The 23,467-nt window shown below is 30.4% G+C and overlaps 1 protein-coding gene and 1 pseudogene across 1 annotated transcript; one reads left to right on the top strand and one right to left on the bottom strand.

Moving 5' to 3' along the window:
* Positions 1-446: 446 nt before the first annotated feature.
* On the bottom strand, positions 447-5,252 carry LOC123922827 (annotated as a pseudogene).
* Positions 5,253-8,614: 3,362 nt separating this feature from the next.
* On the top strand, positions 8,615-19,472 carry LOC123924335 (3-epi-6-deoxocathasterone 23-monooxygenase CYP90C1-like). Its single transcript, XM_045977193.1, has 9 exons — positions 8,615-9,110; positions 11,842-12,166; positions 13,825-13,974; positions 14,133-14,402; positions 17,858-17,944; positions 18,066-18,144; positions 18,258-18,364; positions 19,004-19,131; positions 19,209-19,472. Exons 1-9 carry the CDS (start codon positions 8,905-8,907, stop codon positions 19,294-19,296), a joined length of 1,440 nt encoding a protein of 479 aa, XP_045833149.1. The 5' UTR covers positions 8,615-8,904; the 3' UTR covers positions 19,297-19,472.
* Positions 19,473-23,467: the final 3,995 nt, after the last annotated feature.

Below are 23,467 nucleotides of genomic sequence, written 5' to 3'. Positions count from 1 at the left end.
ATGGACGCCCACCGAAATTGGCACCAGAGGTAATCGAACCAGAGACATTGAGAAGAGCATACTCCAAAGACTCAAGCCAACATCACTAGGTCAACTCAAGTGGGTTTTGCTCTAATAATATTATTGGTTAGTGGTTACTCTATAAAAATAAATAATCAAAGGGTTAAACATGTTTATAGTCCTTATTTTTATAGTGAGTTTTAGTTTTCGTCCCTGTAAAATAAAGTCACTTATTTTCATCCTACAAAAAAAAAAACTTTTGTTTTTAATCCTGAATGAGAAAATTTTGACATGTTAATGTCAATATTATGACATTTTTATGTTCAAAATGGTCTATATTATGTCCAGTGACGAAGCCAAGAATTTCGAATAGAGGGGGCACCATATATTTAAATTTGTAGCATTAAATATATTATACATTTCATTTTGAAGAGTAAAAATATACATCACAAATGTTCTCTACGACTTGCCATCTTTTGAAAAGATTGAATGATTTTCTCATTTTCAACCTCAATAAAAACATTTTTCTCTAAATAAGTAACTAAACAATCATTTAACCATGAATCTCCCATGCGATTTCGCAACTCATTCTTGATAATCTTCATAGCAGAGAAAGCTCTTTCAGTTGTTGCAATTGCCACATGTAGTATCAAAGATAACTCTAAAAGCAAATATACCAACGAATAAACAATATGTTTTCTTATCTCCACTAGCTTTATACTAAGATCACTAATCCCCTCTAATTCTAAAAATGCATCTTCAGAGCATACATCTATGAAATAATTTTCAAGTTGAGAATCGAGAGTTAATATTTGAATAGAAGAAAATTCTGAAGGATAAAATTGAGCTAAACGAAGCAACTTCTCCTTATCAAATGCAGAAAATGAATCTCTTGGACTTAAACAAGATACACAAAGAAGCAACTCAGTGCCCACTTCTGTAAAACGATTATTCAACTCTTGTAGTTGTCAATCAATCACTTGATAGAACAATTGAACTTGAAAGTAATGTAAATTAGAAACTTTCTCTAAGTTGCGCTTTGACTTTTTATATGTCTGAGATGTATCATCCATATTAAGCATGACAACTTCATGATGGTCACAAAATAATGAAACTTCATTGAGCAAAGAATCCCAACCCTTGTCCCTTATAGTTTGTAACTTTTGTTTGGACACTTTGACTAATTTCATGGCATTAACAATATCTTGATCACTTCTTTGTAATGCTTGAGATAACTCATGAGTAATTGACAAGACTTTTTTCATCAAGTGCAAGATAAAAACAAATTCAAAAGATTGCATATATTTCAACAAAAGCATTGCATCTCCTTTTATCGTTAAGCTTGTTCCATCTTCCTCAATCACATCAAGCACATCAATCATAGAAGAGAATAAAGAAACTATGCTAAGTAACGTACCAAAATGTGAGCTCCATCGAGTATCCCCCGCCCTCTTAATTGTAGCTTCTTGATTCAAGCCACGTCCACTAGATATTTCTCCTTCTTTCAATGCTTCATCCATCTTTTCAATTTGACTTTCACGAAGAATATCTCGACACGTAGTTGATGCTCCAACAACATTAGTAAATGGGGAGAGCTATATATGTGTTGTGTTAGAGAGATGATTCATTTTTCATGAATCAAGGAGTTAGAGAAGAGAAGAGAAGACTTGAGATCAAGAGAAAGCTAGAGAAATCATCGGATCTAAGGTAAGAGAATTAGATTACATATTTTTGAGTGATTATAGAGAGGGGAGGATGTCGATTCCTCTGTTACCAAACTCTCTCCACTCAATTTCGTTTTGGGTTTTTGGGTGATTTTTCTTCCTGAAAGTGAAGTCTTTGATCCAAACATGTTTAAATAAACTCTTATCAAATGGTATGATGAATGAATTTGTGAGGTTTAATGAGAGAATTTGTAGATGTTTGTTCAAGAACATGTGTTTTATGAAGTTTTGAGTCAAAGTGTATAAATTTCTTGATTGTTGTTATTGTGATGTTAATTCATTATTTTACTTGTACTTTTATGTTTATAAGTATGTTAAATGCTTGAAAGTATGACCTTTATGGATCTGGAATATGAAAAATTGGATTTTTGGGTCATAATAAGTGCTTATATGTGAAAATAAGTGATTATTTGGTCTTTTTTTCGTGAAAACTCAAAAATCACTCAGCGTCCTGCGCCCAGTGCAGTTTTTCTGGGAAACTTGTTGGTTCATGCGCCCGGCGCAGCTTTTTCCGAGCCCAACGCAGCTCAGTCAATTCTTGCGTTGACCGTTGACTTTTGATTGTCTCCATTGACTTTTGACCTTTTGTTGACTTATGCACCCGGAACCCAATTTGCTCAATTTTTCGCGTAGATTCTGATTCCAAAGTTAGTTTTATGAGATAATGCATGTTGAATATAATTTGCTTATATTATTAGCATTGTGTTGAAAATTAAATGAGTTATGTAAGACCAATTGATTAGAAATGAAAGACTAGTTGTTGGCATTTGATTTCAATATTATTTGGATTGTTGAAATGTGAAGTAAATGCATTATATGTGATAATGAATGTGTGTTGATAACATGAATTAATTGTATTTTAATGGATTGTTGATGATGTTTATTTAAATGTCAAAGAAGAATATTATGAATTGTATTCTCCTAATAAAGAAGAATATTAGAATTATGTTATTCTAATAAAGAAGTATATTAAGGTATGTGTTATCTTAATAAAGAAGTAATGTTATATATAGTGTTCCACATTAGTAAAGGAATCTCATTTCATATCATGCTAAAACAACCACAAGTAACAGCAACATTGGAAATAGAAGGGAGTGGATCAACACAGCTTTACCTGGTTGTTCATGTTGGTAGTTGACGCAGATTGAGAAATGTTCCTTTTCTGGTTCCTTGTTCTTCCCATCTTCTTCCGTGGCATTTTCTGTGTTGTTGTGTAGAGAGAAATGGAGAGGTTTGTGATTGTGTTTCTCACACCCCAATGTCTACAAAATGCAAACGTTTTTTGAAAGGTCACAAAATATTTTTTTTTATAAATTTTGGAACAAAAGTAATTGAGGGAATGAGATAAAGTATTATTAGTCACTCTTTCAAACGAGGAGACCGTTGTTTACCAAACTGGGAAAAAAAGAAAGAAAAGGGAAAAGACCAAACGTTAAACATACCAAAAAATGGAAGATTATGACCCTTGTGGGGTCCTTCTAGGTGAGTCGATGCAAAATGTATGCTAAGACCTACCTTTCACGCAATAGTGCTGAATCAGTATTGTTACGCCTCCTTCCTTTCTTTTTTCTTTTGCTGCAAAGTTAACTTTAAACAACAACAACATAGCAGTAGCCTTTCCCTTTTCTTCTTTATGTGTTGCAAAATCTCACTTTTAATCAACAACTCAGAATACAACAGACCAAACATTTTTCCTTTTGTAATTCCCCACACTAATTTCTTCACTAACACACTCAAGATCAAAGTCAACTTTGATCTTGAGGGCTCTATAAATAGAGCCAAGTAGAAAACGAAAACGGGAGGAGAACATATAGAACAAAAAAATTAAGAAAGAATAGAGAAAAACAGAGAGAACTGAATAGAGAGCAGAAAAGCAAAAATAAAGAAAAATCAGTATCAAGTTCTTCTCCTATTTCACTCATAACAAATCATCTCTCATCCTCTACAAACCATTTTCACCACCACTCTCAACTTCAATCAACCCACATAAAACAGCACAAGAATAAAATAAAAGAAGCAATAGGAAGAAAGAGGTTAGAATGGCATAAACAAGATCAAATAGATTCAGCCTCCCTCACTCGCGATTCACTCTCTCAATTGTTACGCCTCCTTCCTTTCTTTTTTCTTTTGCTGCAAAGTTAACTTTAAACAACAACAACATAGCAGTAGCCTTTCCCTTTTCTTCTTTATGTGTTGCAAAATCTCACTTTTAATCAACAACTCATAATACAACAGACCAAACATTTTTCCTTTTGTAATTCCCCACACTAATTTCTTCACTAACACACTCAAGATCAAAGTCAACTTTGATCTTGAGGGCTCTATAAATAGAGCCAAGTAGAAAATGAAAACGGGAGGAGAACATATAGAACAAAAAAATTGAGAAAGAATAGAGAAAAACAGAGAGAACTGAATAGAGAGCAGAAAAGCAAAAATAAAGAAAAATCAGTATCAAGTTCTTCTCCTATTTCACTCATAACAAATCATCTCTCATCCTCTACAAACCATTTTCACCACCACTCTCAACTTCAATCAACCCACATAAAACAGCACAAGAATAAAATAAAAGAAGCAATAGGAAGAAAGAGGTTAGAATGGCATAAACAAGATCAAATAGATTCAGCCTCCCTCACTCGCGATTCACTCTCTCAATTATTTCTCTCTCTCTTCCTACGTGCGTTTTTTTCTTTTTGCGTTTGTAGGTATGGTTTGCCTAATTTTACTCATAGTGACGTCGAAGATTTAGGTCTTCTTGTTATATTAGCGTTTTTATTTTATTTTATTTATTTCAATTAGTTACTTTATTTTATTAATTGTTGGACTGCAATTTGTTTTGCAATTTTGATGTTCTAAACCCATGTATTTACACTTCTTTTTTTTTTTTGAAACCACATGTATTTACACTCCTTGATATGCTAATAACAACTAGTAATACAAAAAGATTAGTTATCTTTTTCTTTTGAATCAAATAACAAAAAACATAAAAAATACCCTTTTATTATTTTAATTTTGTCTAAATCCAAGAAAAAGGATTGTGCACTGACCTCTGTCATGTGTTTGCCTATTATGTGTTTTATTGTATGTTTATCTTTCAAGTTCTAGTTTCAAACTTGCACCTCTTTCATAGAAAACTTTCACTTAGGTCAACACATTTTCAAAACTCTTTTTCAATAAATGCTAAGACATCTTAAGCATATCAAACTTTTTTTCAGAAATGTTATTTTAACATTTCTCTTTAACAAAAATACAACATCCATTAGATAAATGTTACTTAATACAGTACTCTATTATTTTTTAATTTTTTTTTCTCACTTTTGTTTCTTTCTTGGCCTTCTCTCTCATCGTGCACCGGTTTTCACATGAGTTCACCACGGTTGTCACGGCTGCCTTCGTACATCACTCCCTCACAACACATGCCCGCCCGAGTTCTCTCCCCCTCCGTCCACACCATCCGTCCTCACCACCACCATCGTCGTCGACTCCACAATCATCGTTCAAATCGTTTAAAACCGATCTCACTCCACTCATATCGGTTATCTTCGTCGTCGTCTCTCCATCATCATCGATCGCGGCTTCATCGCCACTCCGTCATCGCACACCGTCGTCACCACACCTTCACTCTATATCGCAACATTTGCAACCAACCGGCCCACCACCTTCCTTCTCGCCGCCGTCCTATTCGCCGACGTCGGTGTTCACAAAGTAACACTGTCAAAGCCAAAGCAGGAATACAACAGCAAGCAAGGGAGAGAAAATCAAAAACTTGCAGTTGCAGTGGAGAGAGAAAAATAAAGTTGATGCACGATGAAGATAAGGGTTTTTCAAAAATACCCTTACTTTTAAGATGAAAATACCTATAATACCCTTGATGTTTTATTTTTGTTAAAGGGGAGATGTTGGAATAACATTTTTGAACTTTTTTTTCGTAAAAAGCTAAAAAACTCACTCAAAATTTTTTGCCACTTGCTTTTGACTTTAAAACTATTGCTCAAAGAGTTTAGACATGAGTCATCTATGGTTGAGAATTCAAATTCCCTATAACATTAGATTGAAAGATATTGATTATTTTTCACCTAGGAGAGTTAATAGCATGCTTGTTGATTTTATATCCAAGTTGGAGCTTTTCCCTATTGTGAAACAAAATCTATCTTCATCATGTCACTAGTCATGTTTGTGGTGGATTAAAACATTCTTAACTTAAGATGACAATTTGTCTCTTCTCCTAAAAACAACAAACATTTTGTTATTTTTACCTCGATCTACGAGGTTTTGATCCTTAATTGGTATGTAGGCATAAGACTTTCATATCTTTCCAAATCAAAAATTAATAAAAAGATGTTTCTTTTCTCATCCCCCCAATCATTTACAAGAAAACAACTTTAGCCAAAAACATATGTATTACAAGAGGTTCCTACTATAGATGCTTAGGGTGCTAATACCTTCCCTTTGCAAATCAACCCCCGTATCTTGATCTCTTATTGCATTGCTTGTTGCTTTATTTCTTCTTTAGTTTTGCATGTTTATTTGTGGGTTTTGTTTGATTTTTTCCCCTTCCCTTGAAAAAATTAAAGTTCAGTGGTGACTTCTTATTTTGTGAGTCAAAATCAACAGCTTGATCTTTGAAAATCACTGCGAGAGTGGAAATCGAACCACGTACCTTGAGATTCAAATTCTAATTTTTTTTGTTGTTAGCGAGCATGTGCAACTCAATAATAGTCAATGATAATTTAATGTGTAGTTTATAATTGTGTTGTTTATCCAAGCAGGTTATTTTATGTGTAGTCAATGATAATTTTTGTGTAGCTTATATTTTTCCTTAGCTCTCATTCGAATTTCCCAATTTTTCAACATAAGCCAACGTTTGGAGAGAGAGAGATTCAAACGTTGTTATTGTTCTTGTTTTTGTTATAAAAGTAAGCCTCAAATTCAAACATGAAATCATCACCGACTTTTCCAAAAAAAAACCCTAAAACACAATTCAATTTCTTCCAATTATCAGATGAAATCACCGTCCACTACCAAAACATGTTTTAATGGATGTGATTTGAGAGATTCATAAGAAAGAAAGAAAGAAAAAGAGTAAAAATGAGACATTTTATCTTAAAAATTTGCGATTTTTTGGGTGGAGATTTGAGATGATAAATGTCTTGGTTTAAGTTCAAGGTGTACAATAGAGATTTTAATGAAAATTGGATTTTGCAATATAAACATTTGTTTGATTCCAAAATTATGTGAAATTTTGAAGATGGTGATTAGGAAATTAATATGATCTTTTGATTAAATGAAAATAAATGGTGTATTAGTTAAATCAATTTTTTGTTGGTTAAAAAGGTTTATGGGATTTTATATTAGAGAGATTGGAGTTTCTAGGAAAGGAGGAAGAAGAAAATTTCGTTTTAGTACATTCAACATATATTATTGGATTTAGAGAAACATGAGTTAATTTCTAAGTTTAGAGAAAGAAGATGAAAAATACGTTTTTGGGTTCAATATATTTAGTTTTTTTTTTATTTTATATGATCCCTCTTTCATTTTTGGTTTTGGTCATTCTAAGTGGATGACTGAGCATTATCTTTAACACATCATCCTCGTTTGCCACATCACATGCTGCCACGTTAATTAGCTTCTGTTTGCCGCATATGCGATTTTTAAATATGCTTTGACGTGACGGACCAAAACAAAAATTATTCTTTCAGGGATTATTTTACCATCTAAACAAAACAAAGACAAAAATACAATTAACTATAAAAAACAAACACATAAAACCTTCGACAGCAACAAAAAAATGCACACCAAACAAGCACACTTACGCCAAAAAAAAAACAAGAACACCACAATACCCTCAACCATAAAAAAACTCAACTCCCCTTTAAAAATATACTAAGGCAACAAAAAAAAAAAATATTAAACTGTGTTATACCTATCTATTTTAATTTAATATTAAATATATGTTGTTATGTTTAATTTGATATACAAGATATATTAAATTAATATTTAAAATATACATTAAATTAATATATTTAAATTACTAAATTTTAGATAATTTAAATATTAATTTGCTATAAATTTTATTATCAATTATAAGAATGCTTTTGTACGCCATTTTACATTTATCAGATATTTAAACCACTAATTTTTCTTTACCAAAAAAAAAAAACCACTAATTTTTGGCTCGTTTGGATTTGACTTATTTTTGAGCTTATAAAAATAGTTTATGCAAATAATTAAACTTTTTTGTTAATTCATAAGTTTTCACTAAAAAAAATTGTATCTTTATAAGTTATTTTCTCATAAAGTACCTTGAAAAAATTATAATAATACATAAAAAATTATTTATTTTCATAAATTATTTCACATAATTAAGTTTAAAAATAAATCAATCCAAACGAACCATTATCAAAAACTTAAACTAGCTCATCAATTATATACTATCAACCATCAACTAACTGCTATTTTTGTCAAACAAGTCTTGACTACTACAATGGCTCAAATATATGATTTGCTTGATTTGCAAAGTAGACTTGCTTGATCACAAACTTAAACAAATAGACTCTGTGCTTAAATAAATTATTTTTATTTGAGTTATAATTAAATAATAGTACTAAAATATATCTAATAATTTGGTCAATAAAAATGAGGAAAATGTATATAAAAAGGAAAAGGAAATACAAAAAATAATTGAAGATGGATGAAGTAGTATAATGGCATGGGGGTGGGGTTAGACATTATTTTTTTGGTGAAAGGATGGGTTAGTAGACATGGAGAAAAACTCCATCAAAGTAAATATCCATATATAAAAATCTAAATTAAGTGATGACAAACAAAATAAACGATTGGGGTTGATTAGGTGAACCCAATAAAACCATCACATTAAATGATTGCTTTAAGGCCTAGATTTTCAGAATCTCCCTATCAATATGTGATATCCTCCCACTCTCATTTATAACTCTCTCCCTATAGAACGACAAAAAAAGTTTATTCCTCATCAAACATTCATTCTCTCTCTCTCTCTCTCTCCCTCTTTTTCTCTCCCTAGCTATAGTTTGTTTTTCACCCTAAAAAAAAAAAAAAAAAAACACAAGCTGCATGAACTCAACAAGTAACCACTATAAACAAGCTATTACTAGGGTTTGATCAAAGTCATCATAAGAAAAGGAAAGAAGAGATTTTGATAATTAATATGGGGTGGATTATAGGATTATGGTCTTTGATGGGTATTTTTTTATGTTGGTGGTATCTATGTGTGAAGAAGGAGAATAAAGTGATGAAGAAAGGAAAAATTCCAAAAGGGAATAAAGGTTGGCCTTTACTTGGAGAGACCCTTGATTTCATTGCTTGTGGATACACCTCTAATCCGGTTAGCTTCATGGAAAAACGCAAGTCTTTGTAAGTTTCACTTTTTTTTTTCCTATTATATGATCATTTAATTTCATCAATTTATATGTTTCTTATATTAATTTGTAAAAAATAATAGTATACCCTCATCTTCTTTCATTCTCTACGAGGGAAATGACATGCATGCTCAAACCACTTTCTTTTTTCTTTTTCATTTAAGGTTCTTATTTTTTTTCATAAGTTAGTGATTATATTAGTTTTCGATATCAAACCCTAGATTTTCTTCGTTAACTTATCAATCGAACTACCTATGTCGTACATTTTTCTGTTCTTACTTATCTTCTCTAAAAAATTGAGGAGTACAAGTGATTTCCCTAGTGACAAGACGTACTATCATGGTCAATTTATTTAGAAAGAAATGTTTGTGATTCTTTTTTAGGAATATCAATGTAGATGAAAAATAAATTAAAACCATAAAAGTTTTTGTCTATCATCCTTGTTATTCTTCTAGTCTATTCTTTCATTCTTTATGAAGCTATATAGTGTGGTCCTTTACAAGATTTGCATATTTTTATTGGTGACCATGTGTGGGTGATAATTCTCTCCTTCAACATGGTCCACATGTATATACTAATACTATTGCAGCACCATATAGGAAAAAAGTAGTTAAATTAACATAGTAATAATTATCACCACAAATTTAAATTACTCCCTTTTTTTTCTTCTTCTTTGCTGATTAGCCTAGTGACCAGAATAAATGGAATATTCGAGATTCGGATTTCAGTTTCTACTTATAAAATGTAATGTTTTTAATAATGACTTAAATTTACGAGAGCAAATTACTCCCTCTTATTTTATATATAAGTAACAATTTATCTTTTGTCAAATAAAAAAAAAGAAAGAAAGAAAAAGTAACAATTTATCTTTTAAGTTTATTAAATAATCGATAAGTTTGATTTAAACTAAATTGTTATTTATATACAAGATCGGTTAGCTAGAGAAATATTTAATTAACAAGTTTGCTTCTTTTTAGTTTCTTTAAATTTATTGTTTTATAACATCAAATTAAATATTTTAGCATCCTATAACGAAAAAAAGTCATCTAAGAATTGAAAAAGAGTGTGTCAAAAAAGAATTAAAAAAGAGAAGCTTTTAAGAAAGTGTCTATTTGATGGATTAGCGCAATAGTTGTATGTTAGTGAGTAAAGTGAAATGAACCATTTGTAATGATAACCTCTCCTTATTTTCTTCGTATAAAGTATTTTTGGTCTTATTTAATAAACCAAATTACTCTAATTTTGAATTGTTATTCTTAATTATCATGACTGTTATCCTTTATTGTCGACATTTAAAAGGCAAAATTGTCAAAAAAAGAAGAAAGCATTTCAAATGCAAAGCCGTGTTATTTTGCATGTTTGCGTTTTAAATTTAGGGTCATGCTAACCGGTGCCCCGGGGCGGGGCACCGGTTAAGAAAACCAAAAAAAAGAAAGTTTTGAATAGAAAATAACACTATTTAAACTTTTGAGAAGTTGACTGAACAAACTCCAATATCAAATTACTATTTTTGCTTCCTTAACCAGTGTCCCGGGGGCACTGTTTAGCATTTTCCTTAAATTTAAAACATTAGGAGTTCAGTTTCTAATATTTGCGTATGAAAGTCACCGGTAAAATAATCAAAATTTATCCAAAAACGCTTACATGAGATGACACAAGTCTCTTCTAACTTAATAAAGATTTTGAGTTCGATCTCTGGCTTAGACATGCAGCAGGTTAAAACTTTTAGGGAGAGTATGTCGTCCATTTGAATTTCACAAGGCTCGAAGGATTAATTTTCACAATTGCGCATAGAAAATATGTAATTTATCCAACAAAACAAAAAAAGATAATCAAAATTTATAATGTATGTAGTTATGTATATCTAAGCCTATAGACTGGCAGAGTGATTACAGCCTATACCTCTAAAATTGAATTGAATGCATGAATGAATGTAGCTCAAGAAATGCAGGTAGAGAATATGGGGTTTAGGAACATTTAAGGCTCTATTGATAAATTATGTCACTAGTCCCTTTATTTATGGGGTTGTACCGTTTGTAGGAAAAGAAGAGTATAGAAACAGAAAAAGCCTGTTTCTACAGTAACTAGAGTTAGCTATACATACAACTTTGGCTCCTTGTTAACTGCAGTAGAGGTTGCTTATGCAGGTAGTTATCACACCCACCATTAATATTCTTACCCCCCAACCCACAAACTCCATCTAACTATATAATTTTGGAAATAAATTCCCTATCTTAAAGATCATACAATTGAGATTGGTTACCAAATTTATAATGCAACTCAATATATCTCCTACGAACATTCTTTTAAAAATCAAATCAATTCTCAATCTGAACAGAACATTAGATCAATGGGTCACCGGTATAACCGATTTAATTTGTTTGATTGAACGGATTACATGTCTGATTTTCGATTAAATTAGTCGGACAGTCAAGTTTTAGCTAAATTTTAAAACTATGCAATCTTGTATTATATATATAGGGGTTTGCTAACTTAGACCCACCTAAAAACATGAAGGTCTAAGTTAGCAAGATGCACCTTTTCGCTTTAAACTAAAACACCTTTTCGCTTGAAACTATATTAAAATAGTAAAAAATGATGTTTTAGTCTAAAGTGAAAAGGTGCACATTGTTGACTTAGACCTTCATGTTTTTAGGTGAGTCTAAGTTAGCAAACCCTATATATATATATTTTACACTCAAGATCTTCTAATGTATTGTGTGTAGGTATGGCAATGTGTTCAAGACAAGCATTTTAGGAACGGGTGTAATTGTGTCCACGGATCCAGAAGTGAATAAGGTGATTCTACAAAATCAAGGGAATATCTTTGTCCCTGCTTACCCAAAATCAATTAGAGAACTAATGGGAGAACACTCTATACTACAAATGAATGGAAACATGCATAGGAAAATTCATTCACTCCTTGGAGGATTTATGAGATCCCCACAATTCAAAGCTAGAATCACAAGAGATATTGAGTATTCTGTCAAACAATGTTTAGCTACTTGGACACATCAACCAACAATATATGTTCAAGATCAAGTTAAAAAGGTCATTTACACTCATCTCTCCCTAAATTAATCATTCATAATTCATCCATATTTTTTTTTATTTGTATAATTATTTTCGATAAAAAAAAATTGTCGATATATATAAGTCATTTTCAAATTAATAGATATTATATTAGTAATTTTTTTCTTCCAAATATACCCTAATATTGATACCACTAAGTATGTTGAAAAGTTAAGATTAACTAAGACAAGGGTATTTTAGGTACATTAGAACATAAAGACATACACATTAATTATAATGTACGAACAACTTTTTTTTACTAAGAATTTTTTTTTTTGATAAGCAAAAAAATGAATTATAAGGAGTACAAGGGGTACTCAACCCTTACAATTCAGAATAGATCACTTTAGATGCGTTGAAAACAATCTAAAGGATTATTACGCCATTCAGAAAAAACTAAATTAACATTGTTCCCTGTTCGGCCTATAAACCAAAACCAAGAAAAATAAACAATTTGCTCCACTAAAGATGATATGTTGACACAGTCTCCTCTAAAAATAATGTTTTTACTAAGAATAAAATATGCAATAGATACTTATATTTAGGGGCAAAGGGATTATTTGATCTAATTAAATTATCTATAATCACAACAAAAAAAAAATTACATTCTCTCCTATATACTCAATATATTATATTAGCTTCCTATTTTTTTTCTTATTTCATTTTCTATAATAAATACTTGAATTCAAATTGTTAATGACTTTAAGATAATTGAGGACGAATCGTTTGAGAAAATCCAATTTTGAATCCTAACCACAACTAAAAATAATCATAATTTATTTATCTTTCAATCAAATTTTAAATTATTATAGTCTCGCTCCCTTAAATCGGTTGGGTAAGACAAAAAAAAATACTCTCATTTTCTATATAAATCTATATAAAATCTATTTTGAATCACTCTCTTGCCTTTCCTCTTTTTTTCTTTCTATTGTTTTTAACTCTCTTTGTCCTTTTTTCCCAAACACCTCCCACACCTCTTTTGAGGGTATTAGAAAATCTTTTTTTCCTGCTGCCTTTCCTCCTTTCTGTGCCATAATGTCTTTATTTCATCAACTTTACATTAAAGTTTACCCTTGAGTATACTCTAATATTCAACCCGATCACACCCCACAAAAAATGTGAGGCCTAAAGCAAAGTGAGACCATTATTTACTTTTAAGAGATGATGAGACCATAATGCTATATGAGTGGAAAGATCCAATCCACAAACATATAATAAAGAATTCCGATTCCGTGCACATAATTAAAGGATATCTCGTATTCATGCATTATTGACATTTGTTATCGTACAACTAAAGTCAGATGATTTAGAAAACACAGATCGATCAAATAATCATTGATGTTTCGACTACGTGAATAAAGAGAATCTTCAACCGTAGAGGACGGTAGAGTACCTCGATCCCATATTTAAGTTGAGTGAGAGGTGACATGAGAAATCTATAAAGTAATAAATACTTTAAGTAGTTTCCCCTTGAACAAATTTGGCTTTCATTATTTTTTTACATGGATTAAAAGAAAATTATTAATTAAATAATTTAGTATGTGAAGCTATTTTACTAAACTATCCACTATTTTACTAAATTGATATGATATTAACATTTTACTTTGTTTCCTCCCTTTGCCATATATATTTATCAGATTACATTTACTATTTTGGTGAAAGTTCTGATGAGCATTGATCCTGGTGAAGATTTATACATGTTAAAGAGAGAATTTGAAGAGTTCATCAAAGGATTGATTTGCTTGCCAATTAAATTTCCAGGAACAAGACTATATAAATCCTTGAAGGTTATAATTTCTCCAACTCAAGACTATATATATATATATATTGTTATTGTGGTTGAATATGTCAGATACATTAGTTATTCAATATATCTAAAAAGTAAATTTTTTTCTTATATTAAGGATCAGATGTAGTAATAATTACGGGCAATTTAATTGTGCAGGCTAAGGAGAGAATGATGAAAATTGTGCAGAGAATAATAGAAGAAAGGATTAATTATTATAAGAATAATAAGGATTGTGTGACAAATGATGTAGTGGATGTACTCTTACAAGATAAAGGTGACTCTAACACAATTCCTAATATATGGTTGAAAAATATGAGTGAGAATATTATTGAGATGATGATTCCTGGGGAAGAGACTCTTCCTACAGCTATGACCATGGCTGTCAAGTTTCTTAGTGACTCTCCTCTTGCTCTATCGAAATTAGTGGTATGTTTGTTTACATTTTAAACTTTATTTTTATCATTCATGCACATTATTTTCAAACATTTTGCTTATTTCTTTGCTAAAAATCTAAAATATATAAGATACTTAATAAAGTTCTATATGATATGTTTAATCTTGTAAATGATTTATATGGATGTCTTTATTAATCTAAACAAATGAAAGAAGGATAGAGAGAGGTTGAAGAAGTACTATGTAAAAAAAAAATTGTAAAAAGAAGGATAGAGAGGTTTAAGTAGTACTATGTAAAAAAGAATTGTAAAATATAGGCAAAATTACACCGAAGGTCCTTTATCTTATTTTTTTGTAACATTTTGGTCCTTTATCTTTTTTTGTAACAGTTTGGTCCTTTATCTTTTTTTTGTAACACTTTGGTCCTTTATTTTATTTTTTTGTAACACTTTGATCCTTTATCTTTTTTTATTTGTAACATATAGGTCCTTTATTTTTTATAAATAAATAAGATAAAAGACTAAATTGTTACAAAAAAAGGACTAAAGTGTTACAAAAAAAAGATAAAGGACCAAAGTGTTACAAAAAAATAAAATAAAGGACCAAAATGTTACAAAAAAATAATAAAGGACTAAAGTGTTACAAAAAAATAAGATAAAGAACCTCCGGTGTAATTTTGTCTAAAATATATTATTGAGTACAAGGGATACTCAGAATCTATTGCAAAATATACAATTCATAGTTTCATACACTTGATATGTAAGATAAAAGATTATTCCACTCACTCAATTTATCTTCTTATTTTTTGCCAATCTGAGAAAAAAGATTATCCTAACTCACTCAATTTATCTTCTTATATTTTCCCCTCATCTCCGTAAAATCTTATTTGAATTTTAGTAATTTAGTCATATTGACAAAAGTGTTGGGAGGAACCACAAGTGCAACGGAACAAATCAACGATGCAATTTCTCCCAAATACTAAATGCAAAGAAAATTAACAAAACACACTAAACAACACAACACAATTTTAGTGTGGAAAAACTTCTGCTAATTAGGAGTAAAAATAATGGGACCCTTAGGCCACTTTAAATCTCTACTATAATCAACAAATGATACAATTAAGGTTCTCTCTAACACTAGTTAGAGGCATACATAAACATCATCAAGATCTACGATCAATCTTGGTATACAACAAGAATCTAGAGAGACAAACAACCCAAAACACCATGTTTTCGTACCTCACAAATGGACTCACCAGGCAGACATAGAAAGCTCAAAATCCAAATCCCAACGGTCAGAATGTGTTCCTATGCGTCATGAACATTCTGAGAAACCTGCAATTTAGTGGGACTAGTTTGAGCAGAAAAGCAATTGTCGGAAAGGAGGTTGTTGTTGTGTTTTTTCACTCTTCTCTCTCCTTTTCTTTTGTTGTTTCTCACATAATAATAACTATATTCTTCTTTGTTGGATAATAACACAGGCATACACATATGGGCCACTAACTTACATTCATTTGGGTCACTCCAAATAGGAGGGATAGCCCAACAAAAAGATTATAAAATGCGCTTCATTTTTTAACTCTCACATTCTACAACCAAGTTATCTTTATATCTCTGGACACGTCAGAGTACAATTTTCATATAGGACCCGGTAAAATAATTTTTAATAATAAATGAGGTTTAAAGTAAATTTATAAGGCCTAAAACAAGAACTTTAGTAGTCTTACTTTTAAGTCGACCCTAATTTATAATTCCTAATTTTTTTGAGATTTACTTTTGTTACTCTGTTCATTTTCTTGCGCACCCTATAAAATTATCAAAATATCCGTCCGCTACTTAAGTAGCGGATGAACGTTATAAAAATAAGAAATTTTCATATTAGGAGAGTGTTTTTCTCATAATTCTTTATAATGTATGTTACTTAAGTAGCGGACGTTTAAAATTCTGAAACTTTCATGTTAAGAGTTTTTTTTCCTTTCTAATTTCTTATTTTTATAATGTCTGCTACTTAAGTTGCAGACAGGTAAAAATCTTGAAATTCATATAGAGTGTTTTTTTCTCAAAATTTCTCATTTTTATAACGTCCGTTATTTAAATAGTGTAAGAATAAAAATAGAAACTCATAAGACGCACGAGAAACTGATAGACCATAAAAGAAAATCTATTTTTCTCACCCACGATCCAAAATGAAGATTTGAGTGAAAAGTGAAAACTATAGCTTGCCAATCCATTGATGTACTTACTACTAGAAAGCAAAGTGTGTAGAAAATAGTAGAAGAGAACAGAGTGAATCTATAAGAAAGTTTAGGAAGCCATAACATAATAAGATTTGTGGTCGGACGTAGTACGGCCCACCATGTGTGTCCTTGTTGGAAAGTACTATAATAATAATAATAATAATAATAATAATAATAATAATAATAATAATAATAATAATAATAATAATAGCGCACGAGTGAGTGAATGAATGAGTGTGGGGTTCACATGGACGTGATGTACTCACTGCACATATGGGGTGTGTGTTTCCTTACCGTACGATACCAATTTAATTCAATCAGGACCACCAATTTAATTAATTAATTAATTCTTCCACTCAACTACTGCTTGTCTCCTCTGTGCTCTGCTGCTCTTTGTGTTTTTCCCCCACACTCTTCGTTTATTCACTTTGTACTCTTCTCTTTTAACTTTTTCTTTTATTGATTTATTTATTTATTTATTTACTTAGTTTTTAAAATTATTACTTACAAGATTTTTATGAATGGAGTATTTATAAACTGATTGTTATTTTGTTGATATTTTGAAAATTTTCAATGGGTCACGCATTATAATGTTGTTTCTCCTAATTCTTATGGATGTAAGTTTTAAAATGATTGGTTTTGCTATTTAGAAAGGATTAGCAGTGCAGTTTATTGTCTGTTTACCTTTCATTAATGTGTAATTATTTTGTATATTTATATATGTCTAAAATATATCTTTAATTCTCATAAATTATTGTACCAAAAAAATAAAATAATAAAGAGATTAATTTCTATACATCGACTATGTAATTTTTTTTACATACATCCAATCAAATCACACCATAGTGCCACTTTTATAAGTCAGATTCTAAAATTTCTTAACGAAAATCCACTTGATGTGATTTGATTGGATGCATGTATAAAAAGATTTACGCTATCAACGTATATAAATTAAATCTGATTTTTTTAATAAAAGAAAAAAAAGTGTATATATAGAGAATCTAAACGTTTTTATACATGCATTCAATTAAATTATATCCTATAGAATTATAGATATTTGTAGAAATATTTAAGAATCAACTTATAATTTGTCACACTACAATATGATTTGATTGGACGTAAATTTAACAACAACAACAAAAATATATATAATTGTTATTGTTATTGTTAAGCCATTTCCATAGGATTTAAGTTATAAGTTCTTGAGATACATCTTTAAGTAGTGTAATTTATATTTGGTTGTTTATACTAGGAAGAGAACATGGAATTGAAGAGGAACAAGAATTGTTCTGATGGTTATGCATGGACAGACTACCTCTCACTACAATTTACTCAAAATGTGAGACTTTACATTCAAACTAAATTGCCAATCTACCATAAATTTTCCTTTTAATTATAAAATAAGTAACAAAGCATCACATTTTTCTTCATTGCTTTGTCTTCCATTTACTTTCAACTAGGTAATCAGTGAAACTCTTAGAATGGCAAATATTGTCAATGCTATTTGGAGAAAAGCTATCAAAGATGTAGATATTAAAGGTGAGATTTTATGGAGAAACTATTTGTATTGGCCCTAAATCATTTGCACAAAGAAAACAAAAATATTAATACTTGATGTGGTTTCACTACTATGAAAAAATATGATGATGCAGGGTACCTAATTCCTAAGGATTGGTGTGTTGTGGCATCTCTTACATCTGTTCATTTAGATGGCATGAACTATGAAAAACCATTTGAGTTTGATCCATGGAGATGGGAGGTAAGTAATCAAGCATCAAGATTTGTCTAACTTATAGCTTATATATTTTTTTAAATTGTACGTAGTTGCGGTCGCTGATTAAGGGTGCGTTTGATCTGCTAAAAAATAAGGACTGGACAGGACAACTCCAGTTGTACTGTGTATGATTGTAAAACTGTTTCAGGGACTGGACAAATTTGGAGCCAAGGGACAGCACAAAAACAGAATTTTTTGTCCCTCACTAAACCACAACACGACTTTTTGTCTCAAGTACAACTTGTCTAAAATACAAAAATATCATTTTGTTCACCAAATATCATATAAAACAAAAAATTGTTCAATATCATAAAAATTTGTTCTGTGCTGTTCTGCCATGTGTTGTGCTGTTATGTCTTATGCTGTTCTGTCCAGTACTTACTCTTTAACGGATCAAATACACCCTAAAAGTTTTAAATATAGTTGCGAGATATAGTTAGAAATTTGGTATAATTTGTTTCACGTTGTTTTACCATAGTTACAAGTTAGTTGTGATTAGTTGATAGTTGATGTTATATTAGTTATCGTAAAATGACTATATAAAATGCATCGTTATTTTATCGTAAAAAAAAATGTTAAGAGTCTCGCATTGTAATAACTCGATTATATATTGTGTGAGTGCAGAAAACTGAAGCTGGGACTAGAAACAATTGTTTTACACCATTTGGTGGTGGACAAAGATTGTGTCCAGGGATAGAACTCTCTAGGCTAGAGCTCTCTATTTTCCTTCATCATTTTGTTACAACTTACAGGTAATTAATCACTTGTGTAGGAAAAATTAAATTACTTTATGAATTTGTTTTGTAAATGGATTGTACTTAATTTGCAGATGGGTTGCTGAAAAAGATGAAATCATTTACTTTCCAACAGTAAAGATGAAAAGGAAGCTCCCAATTAGTGTGACAAGACAACCCTAAACCACTAACACAATGATTGAATTGGAGAATATTATAATTCTTGTATATATTTAAATTTGGGACATGGATTTCCTATTGAAAGAAAAGTACATATTTACATGCATTAAATAATTTCGGCCGTTAATTTAAGATGAACGACTCAAATTACACAATAAAAAAACAAAAATAATTGCAAACAATATTTATCATTAATTTAGATTAGACGGTTGAAATCGAACAAAGAATGACACTTGCAAGAAATTTGTTTCCTAAAATTTGAGTAGACAAAACAATACGGTGGCCAATTTTTATTTTTTTTTATCCGTTTAATTTCTATTAACGATCTAATCTCATATTAAACTATCTGAGATAAAAAAAAAAGTTTTTACTATAGCTCCCAAAAAAAAAGGGATTATGTCCACTTGCATTAGCTCTAGTGTCAAATCCATTTTTTGTTATTATGAGAAAGGTGCCAATGGACCCTCTTTAGATTATATTCTTAAAATTGAATTAACATTTGATATGATTGAAGCTAATTACTCTCACATCTTATGTCTCTTTCCATTAAATATTTATGTTTGTCCAATGTAATATGTTTGTGGTGTGTTTGGATCACCATGTGGGTTTAGTTGTGGTCTTGGTCCCATATTCATAATTATGATAAATTCTTATATATTTTATTTATATTGTTGAGTAACGATATTCTTTAGTAAAATTTATTTAAAATATCATTTTTTTAACAAATTAAAATATAAATTAATATGAAATATGATATGTTATTGAATTTTTTTAAAAGAATACCAATAATTAACTATACAAATTTTTAGTTTTTTTTTAACGTAAATTTTTAACGTAAATTTTTAGTTAAGTATTGGAATGTTCATCTATTTTTATTTCAATAGTTGTACAAACTTGTACCAAGATCCCACAGTCGACGTCACTAAAATGATGAAAGATACTAAGATTTTGATTTATGAAAATTTAAATTTTTATATTGAATATTTTATATTTAATAAACTCATTGGATGGTTTTAAAAAATATTTTTATAGATGAATAATTTGAGGGGAATGTCTCAGTTGTTGAGGTATAATTTTGGTCTTAGACCCATACACATAAATGACATTGAATTATCACCCTTCTTATGAAGCTGTATTATTGATGCTTGAAATGAACCATACCTTATCTACTTGTCCATGCCTCATTTGTTTGAAAGTTCATTTGTTCTTCACGTCCCACTATCATTGAAAACATTTGCTATTAAAAGAATAAGTCTTTGGCAAAAAATGCACAACAATTAATAGGATAGAGGTGAAAAATTGGAAAATTTTGCATTTTTCATCTTAATTTGTTATATATTTTAGTTCTTTATTTATTTTTGGCTTAATTGTATTTTCAGCCCTCCTAATTTTGCAATCCTGTGATTTTAAAATACCAACCAAAACCTTCAAGTAATTAAATAAAATAAAAAATCTATTTTTCACAAAATCATTTTAAGGGCGGCAAATTTATCGATAGTTATTTTTTAAAAAAAGGTTTAGCCATAGTTAAATAGAAGCAATGGTTTAGTTTAAAGTAATTATAATCGAACCAGACCGATCAATTCAACCAAAAATCGGACCAGTGTCAGACTCAGTTGGACATGAAAATCAGAATGCACATGAGTTGGAATAAAAACTGGAAAATCGGGTGAATCAACAGTTTTAATGGTCAAACTTAATAATATATATATATATATATATATATATATATATATATATATATAAGAAAATCCTTGAATGATTAATAAAAAAAATAAAAATAAAAATCCTTGAATTACTAATTCGGTGTTGGGCCGAATATACAAGCCCGTGATGAGATAGGGTTTATAAGCCCGTGGCATACACAACTTAGAAGTTTACGCTATTCATCAAAAATCAAAAACAAGAAAAGAACCAAAGTGTGAGAGAGAGAGAGAGAACCAAAGTATAAATGTTCATGGCAACATCATCAGAACCTGCTTGTTCATTGCACCGACTCTAACTATGAAACCGATCAGAAAGAACCTATGTTGCATTGGCGTGATTGTTGGGTCCCTCATTCATCTCTATTACTTGCAACATCAGAACATGCTTGTTTCAAACGGTAATTTTTTTTTTTAATTATCCAACAACTTTCAATCTTCTGCGTATAAATTTGTTTATTTTTTCTCATTCTTGATTATTCAAGAACATTCAATCTTCTGCTTGAGAAAAAAAAATCAAAACTTTATTTGAGCAAAGATGTTTGGCACCGATGTTTTCAAAGATTCAATTTTTTTCATTTTTGATTATTCAAGAACATTCAATCTTCTACAAATGGGTTCTGTCCCAAGACCTAATTTGGTTCCAATTTTTGAAAGATTCAATTTTTTTCTTTTTTGATTATTTAAGAACATTCAATCTTCTGCAAATGGGTTATGTCCCAAGACCTAATTTGGTTCCAATATTTTGAAAGATAACTTTTTTGGTTTGCTACGGTGATTTTGGAATTTCAATTCCAATATATCGGTTTACGATTGATACCTGATGCGATATGGATTTTTTCATTCTTGATAATTCAAGAATAATCAATCTTCTGCAAGAAATTGGATCACTGTGAGATGGACTCTTTTTCATATCTAAAAAAGGGGTGGAGTATGTATATGGCCCTAAACCCCAAATATGAATGTTGGAATCGATTAATATGGATGGATGCCTCAATGACCCTAAGAGTAAAATGCATTATGAATTGAATGGCTATAATGCAATTTTCATATGAAATTGTATTCATGAAATTGTCGCTTTATGACCCTCGATGCAAATCTGAACTACATTGATGAATATTCTTTGTTACATGGTTTTCATAATGGATTGAATGTCTTGATGCTTAAAAATGTTGGATGATGCCTTAATGCGAAAGCTAGTTGTTGCCTTGAATGCAATTGTAATATGAATTTTTATTCATAATGCATGGTTGGAACTTGGAAGACCCTTAGTCCCTAAATTCATGATTGGAACTTAATGACCCTGGTCCCTAATGTTTCATAAGTTTTGTAAGGGATGGATGCCTCAATGACCCTTTGAGTAAATTGCATTATGAACACTTTATTCATAATGATAAGTTGGATGGTGGCTTTCAAAGCAATTTAATATGAAATTTTATTCAAAACATGCATGGTATTTTGTGTCTTTTTGTGACCCTAATTGTGAAACTGTTGCTTAGGTGAAATATTGCCTATATATAATGTTGCCTATTTTTTTTCCTCATTCTTGATTATTCAAGAACTTTCAATCTTCTGCCTGAGGGGAAAAAAAACCTTATTTGAAGTATCAATCTTTTGAAAGATAATAATTTTATGTATTTGTTTTGATATACATGTTGGGATACCCATTTTTGATCATTCAATCTTCTGCAAATGTGCTATGTCCCAACACTAAATTTGGTTCCAATATTTTGAGAGATAACTTCTTTGGTTTGCTATGGTGATTTTGTAATTTCCATTCCAATATATCGGTTTACGATTGATATTTGATATACCTGATGCGATATGGATTTTTTCATTCTTAATAATTCAAGAATATTCAATATCTTCTCAAAGAATGTGGATCATTGTGAGATGGGATATTTTTTTATTATCTAAAAAAGGGGTGGTGTATATGGTCCCAAACCCCAAATATGAACGTTGTGATCGATTAATATACTTTGTTTCATAAATTTTATAAGGGATGGATGCCTCAATGACGCTAGAGTAACATGCATTATGAACTGGTGCCTATAATGCAATTTTGATATGAAATTGTATTCACGACGTAAGGGATGGTGTCTATCGTCCTTTTATATGACCCTCGATGCAAATCTGACCTATGAATTGTCACGGATAATCTGAACTATGAATGTTCATCGCAACATCATGAGAATTTAGAACCGGCTTGTTCATTGCACTGTGTCAAAGTATGAAACTGATCAGAACCTATGTTGCATTGTGTGAATGTTGGGTCACTCAATCATCTCTATTCTCTATTACTTGCAACATCAGAACATGCTTGCTTCTACGGTAATTTTTTTATTTACATTGATGCATCTTCAAATACCCATTTTTTTCATTCTTTAATATTTAAAAACATTCAATCTTCTGTTTGAAACTTTGAGAGAAGAAAACAAAAGAAATCTTATTTGAGCAAAAGTGTTTTGTCC

The sequence above is a fragment of the Trifolium pratense genome, linkage group LG4 (genome assembly GCF_020283565.1).
Source record: "Trifolium pratense cultivar HEN17-A07 linkage group LG4, ARS_RC_1.1, whole genome shotgun sequence".
NCBI classification, from domain to species: domain Eukaryota; kingdom Viridiplantae; phylum Streptophyta; class Magnoliopsida; order Fabales; family Fabaceae; genus Trifolium; species Trifolium pratense.
Note: the sequence above shows the minus strand (reverse complement) of the source record. Positions and strands in the feature narration are given on the sequence as shown.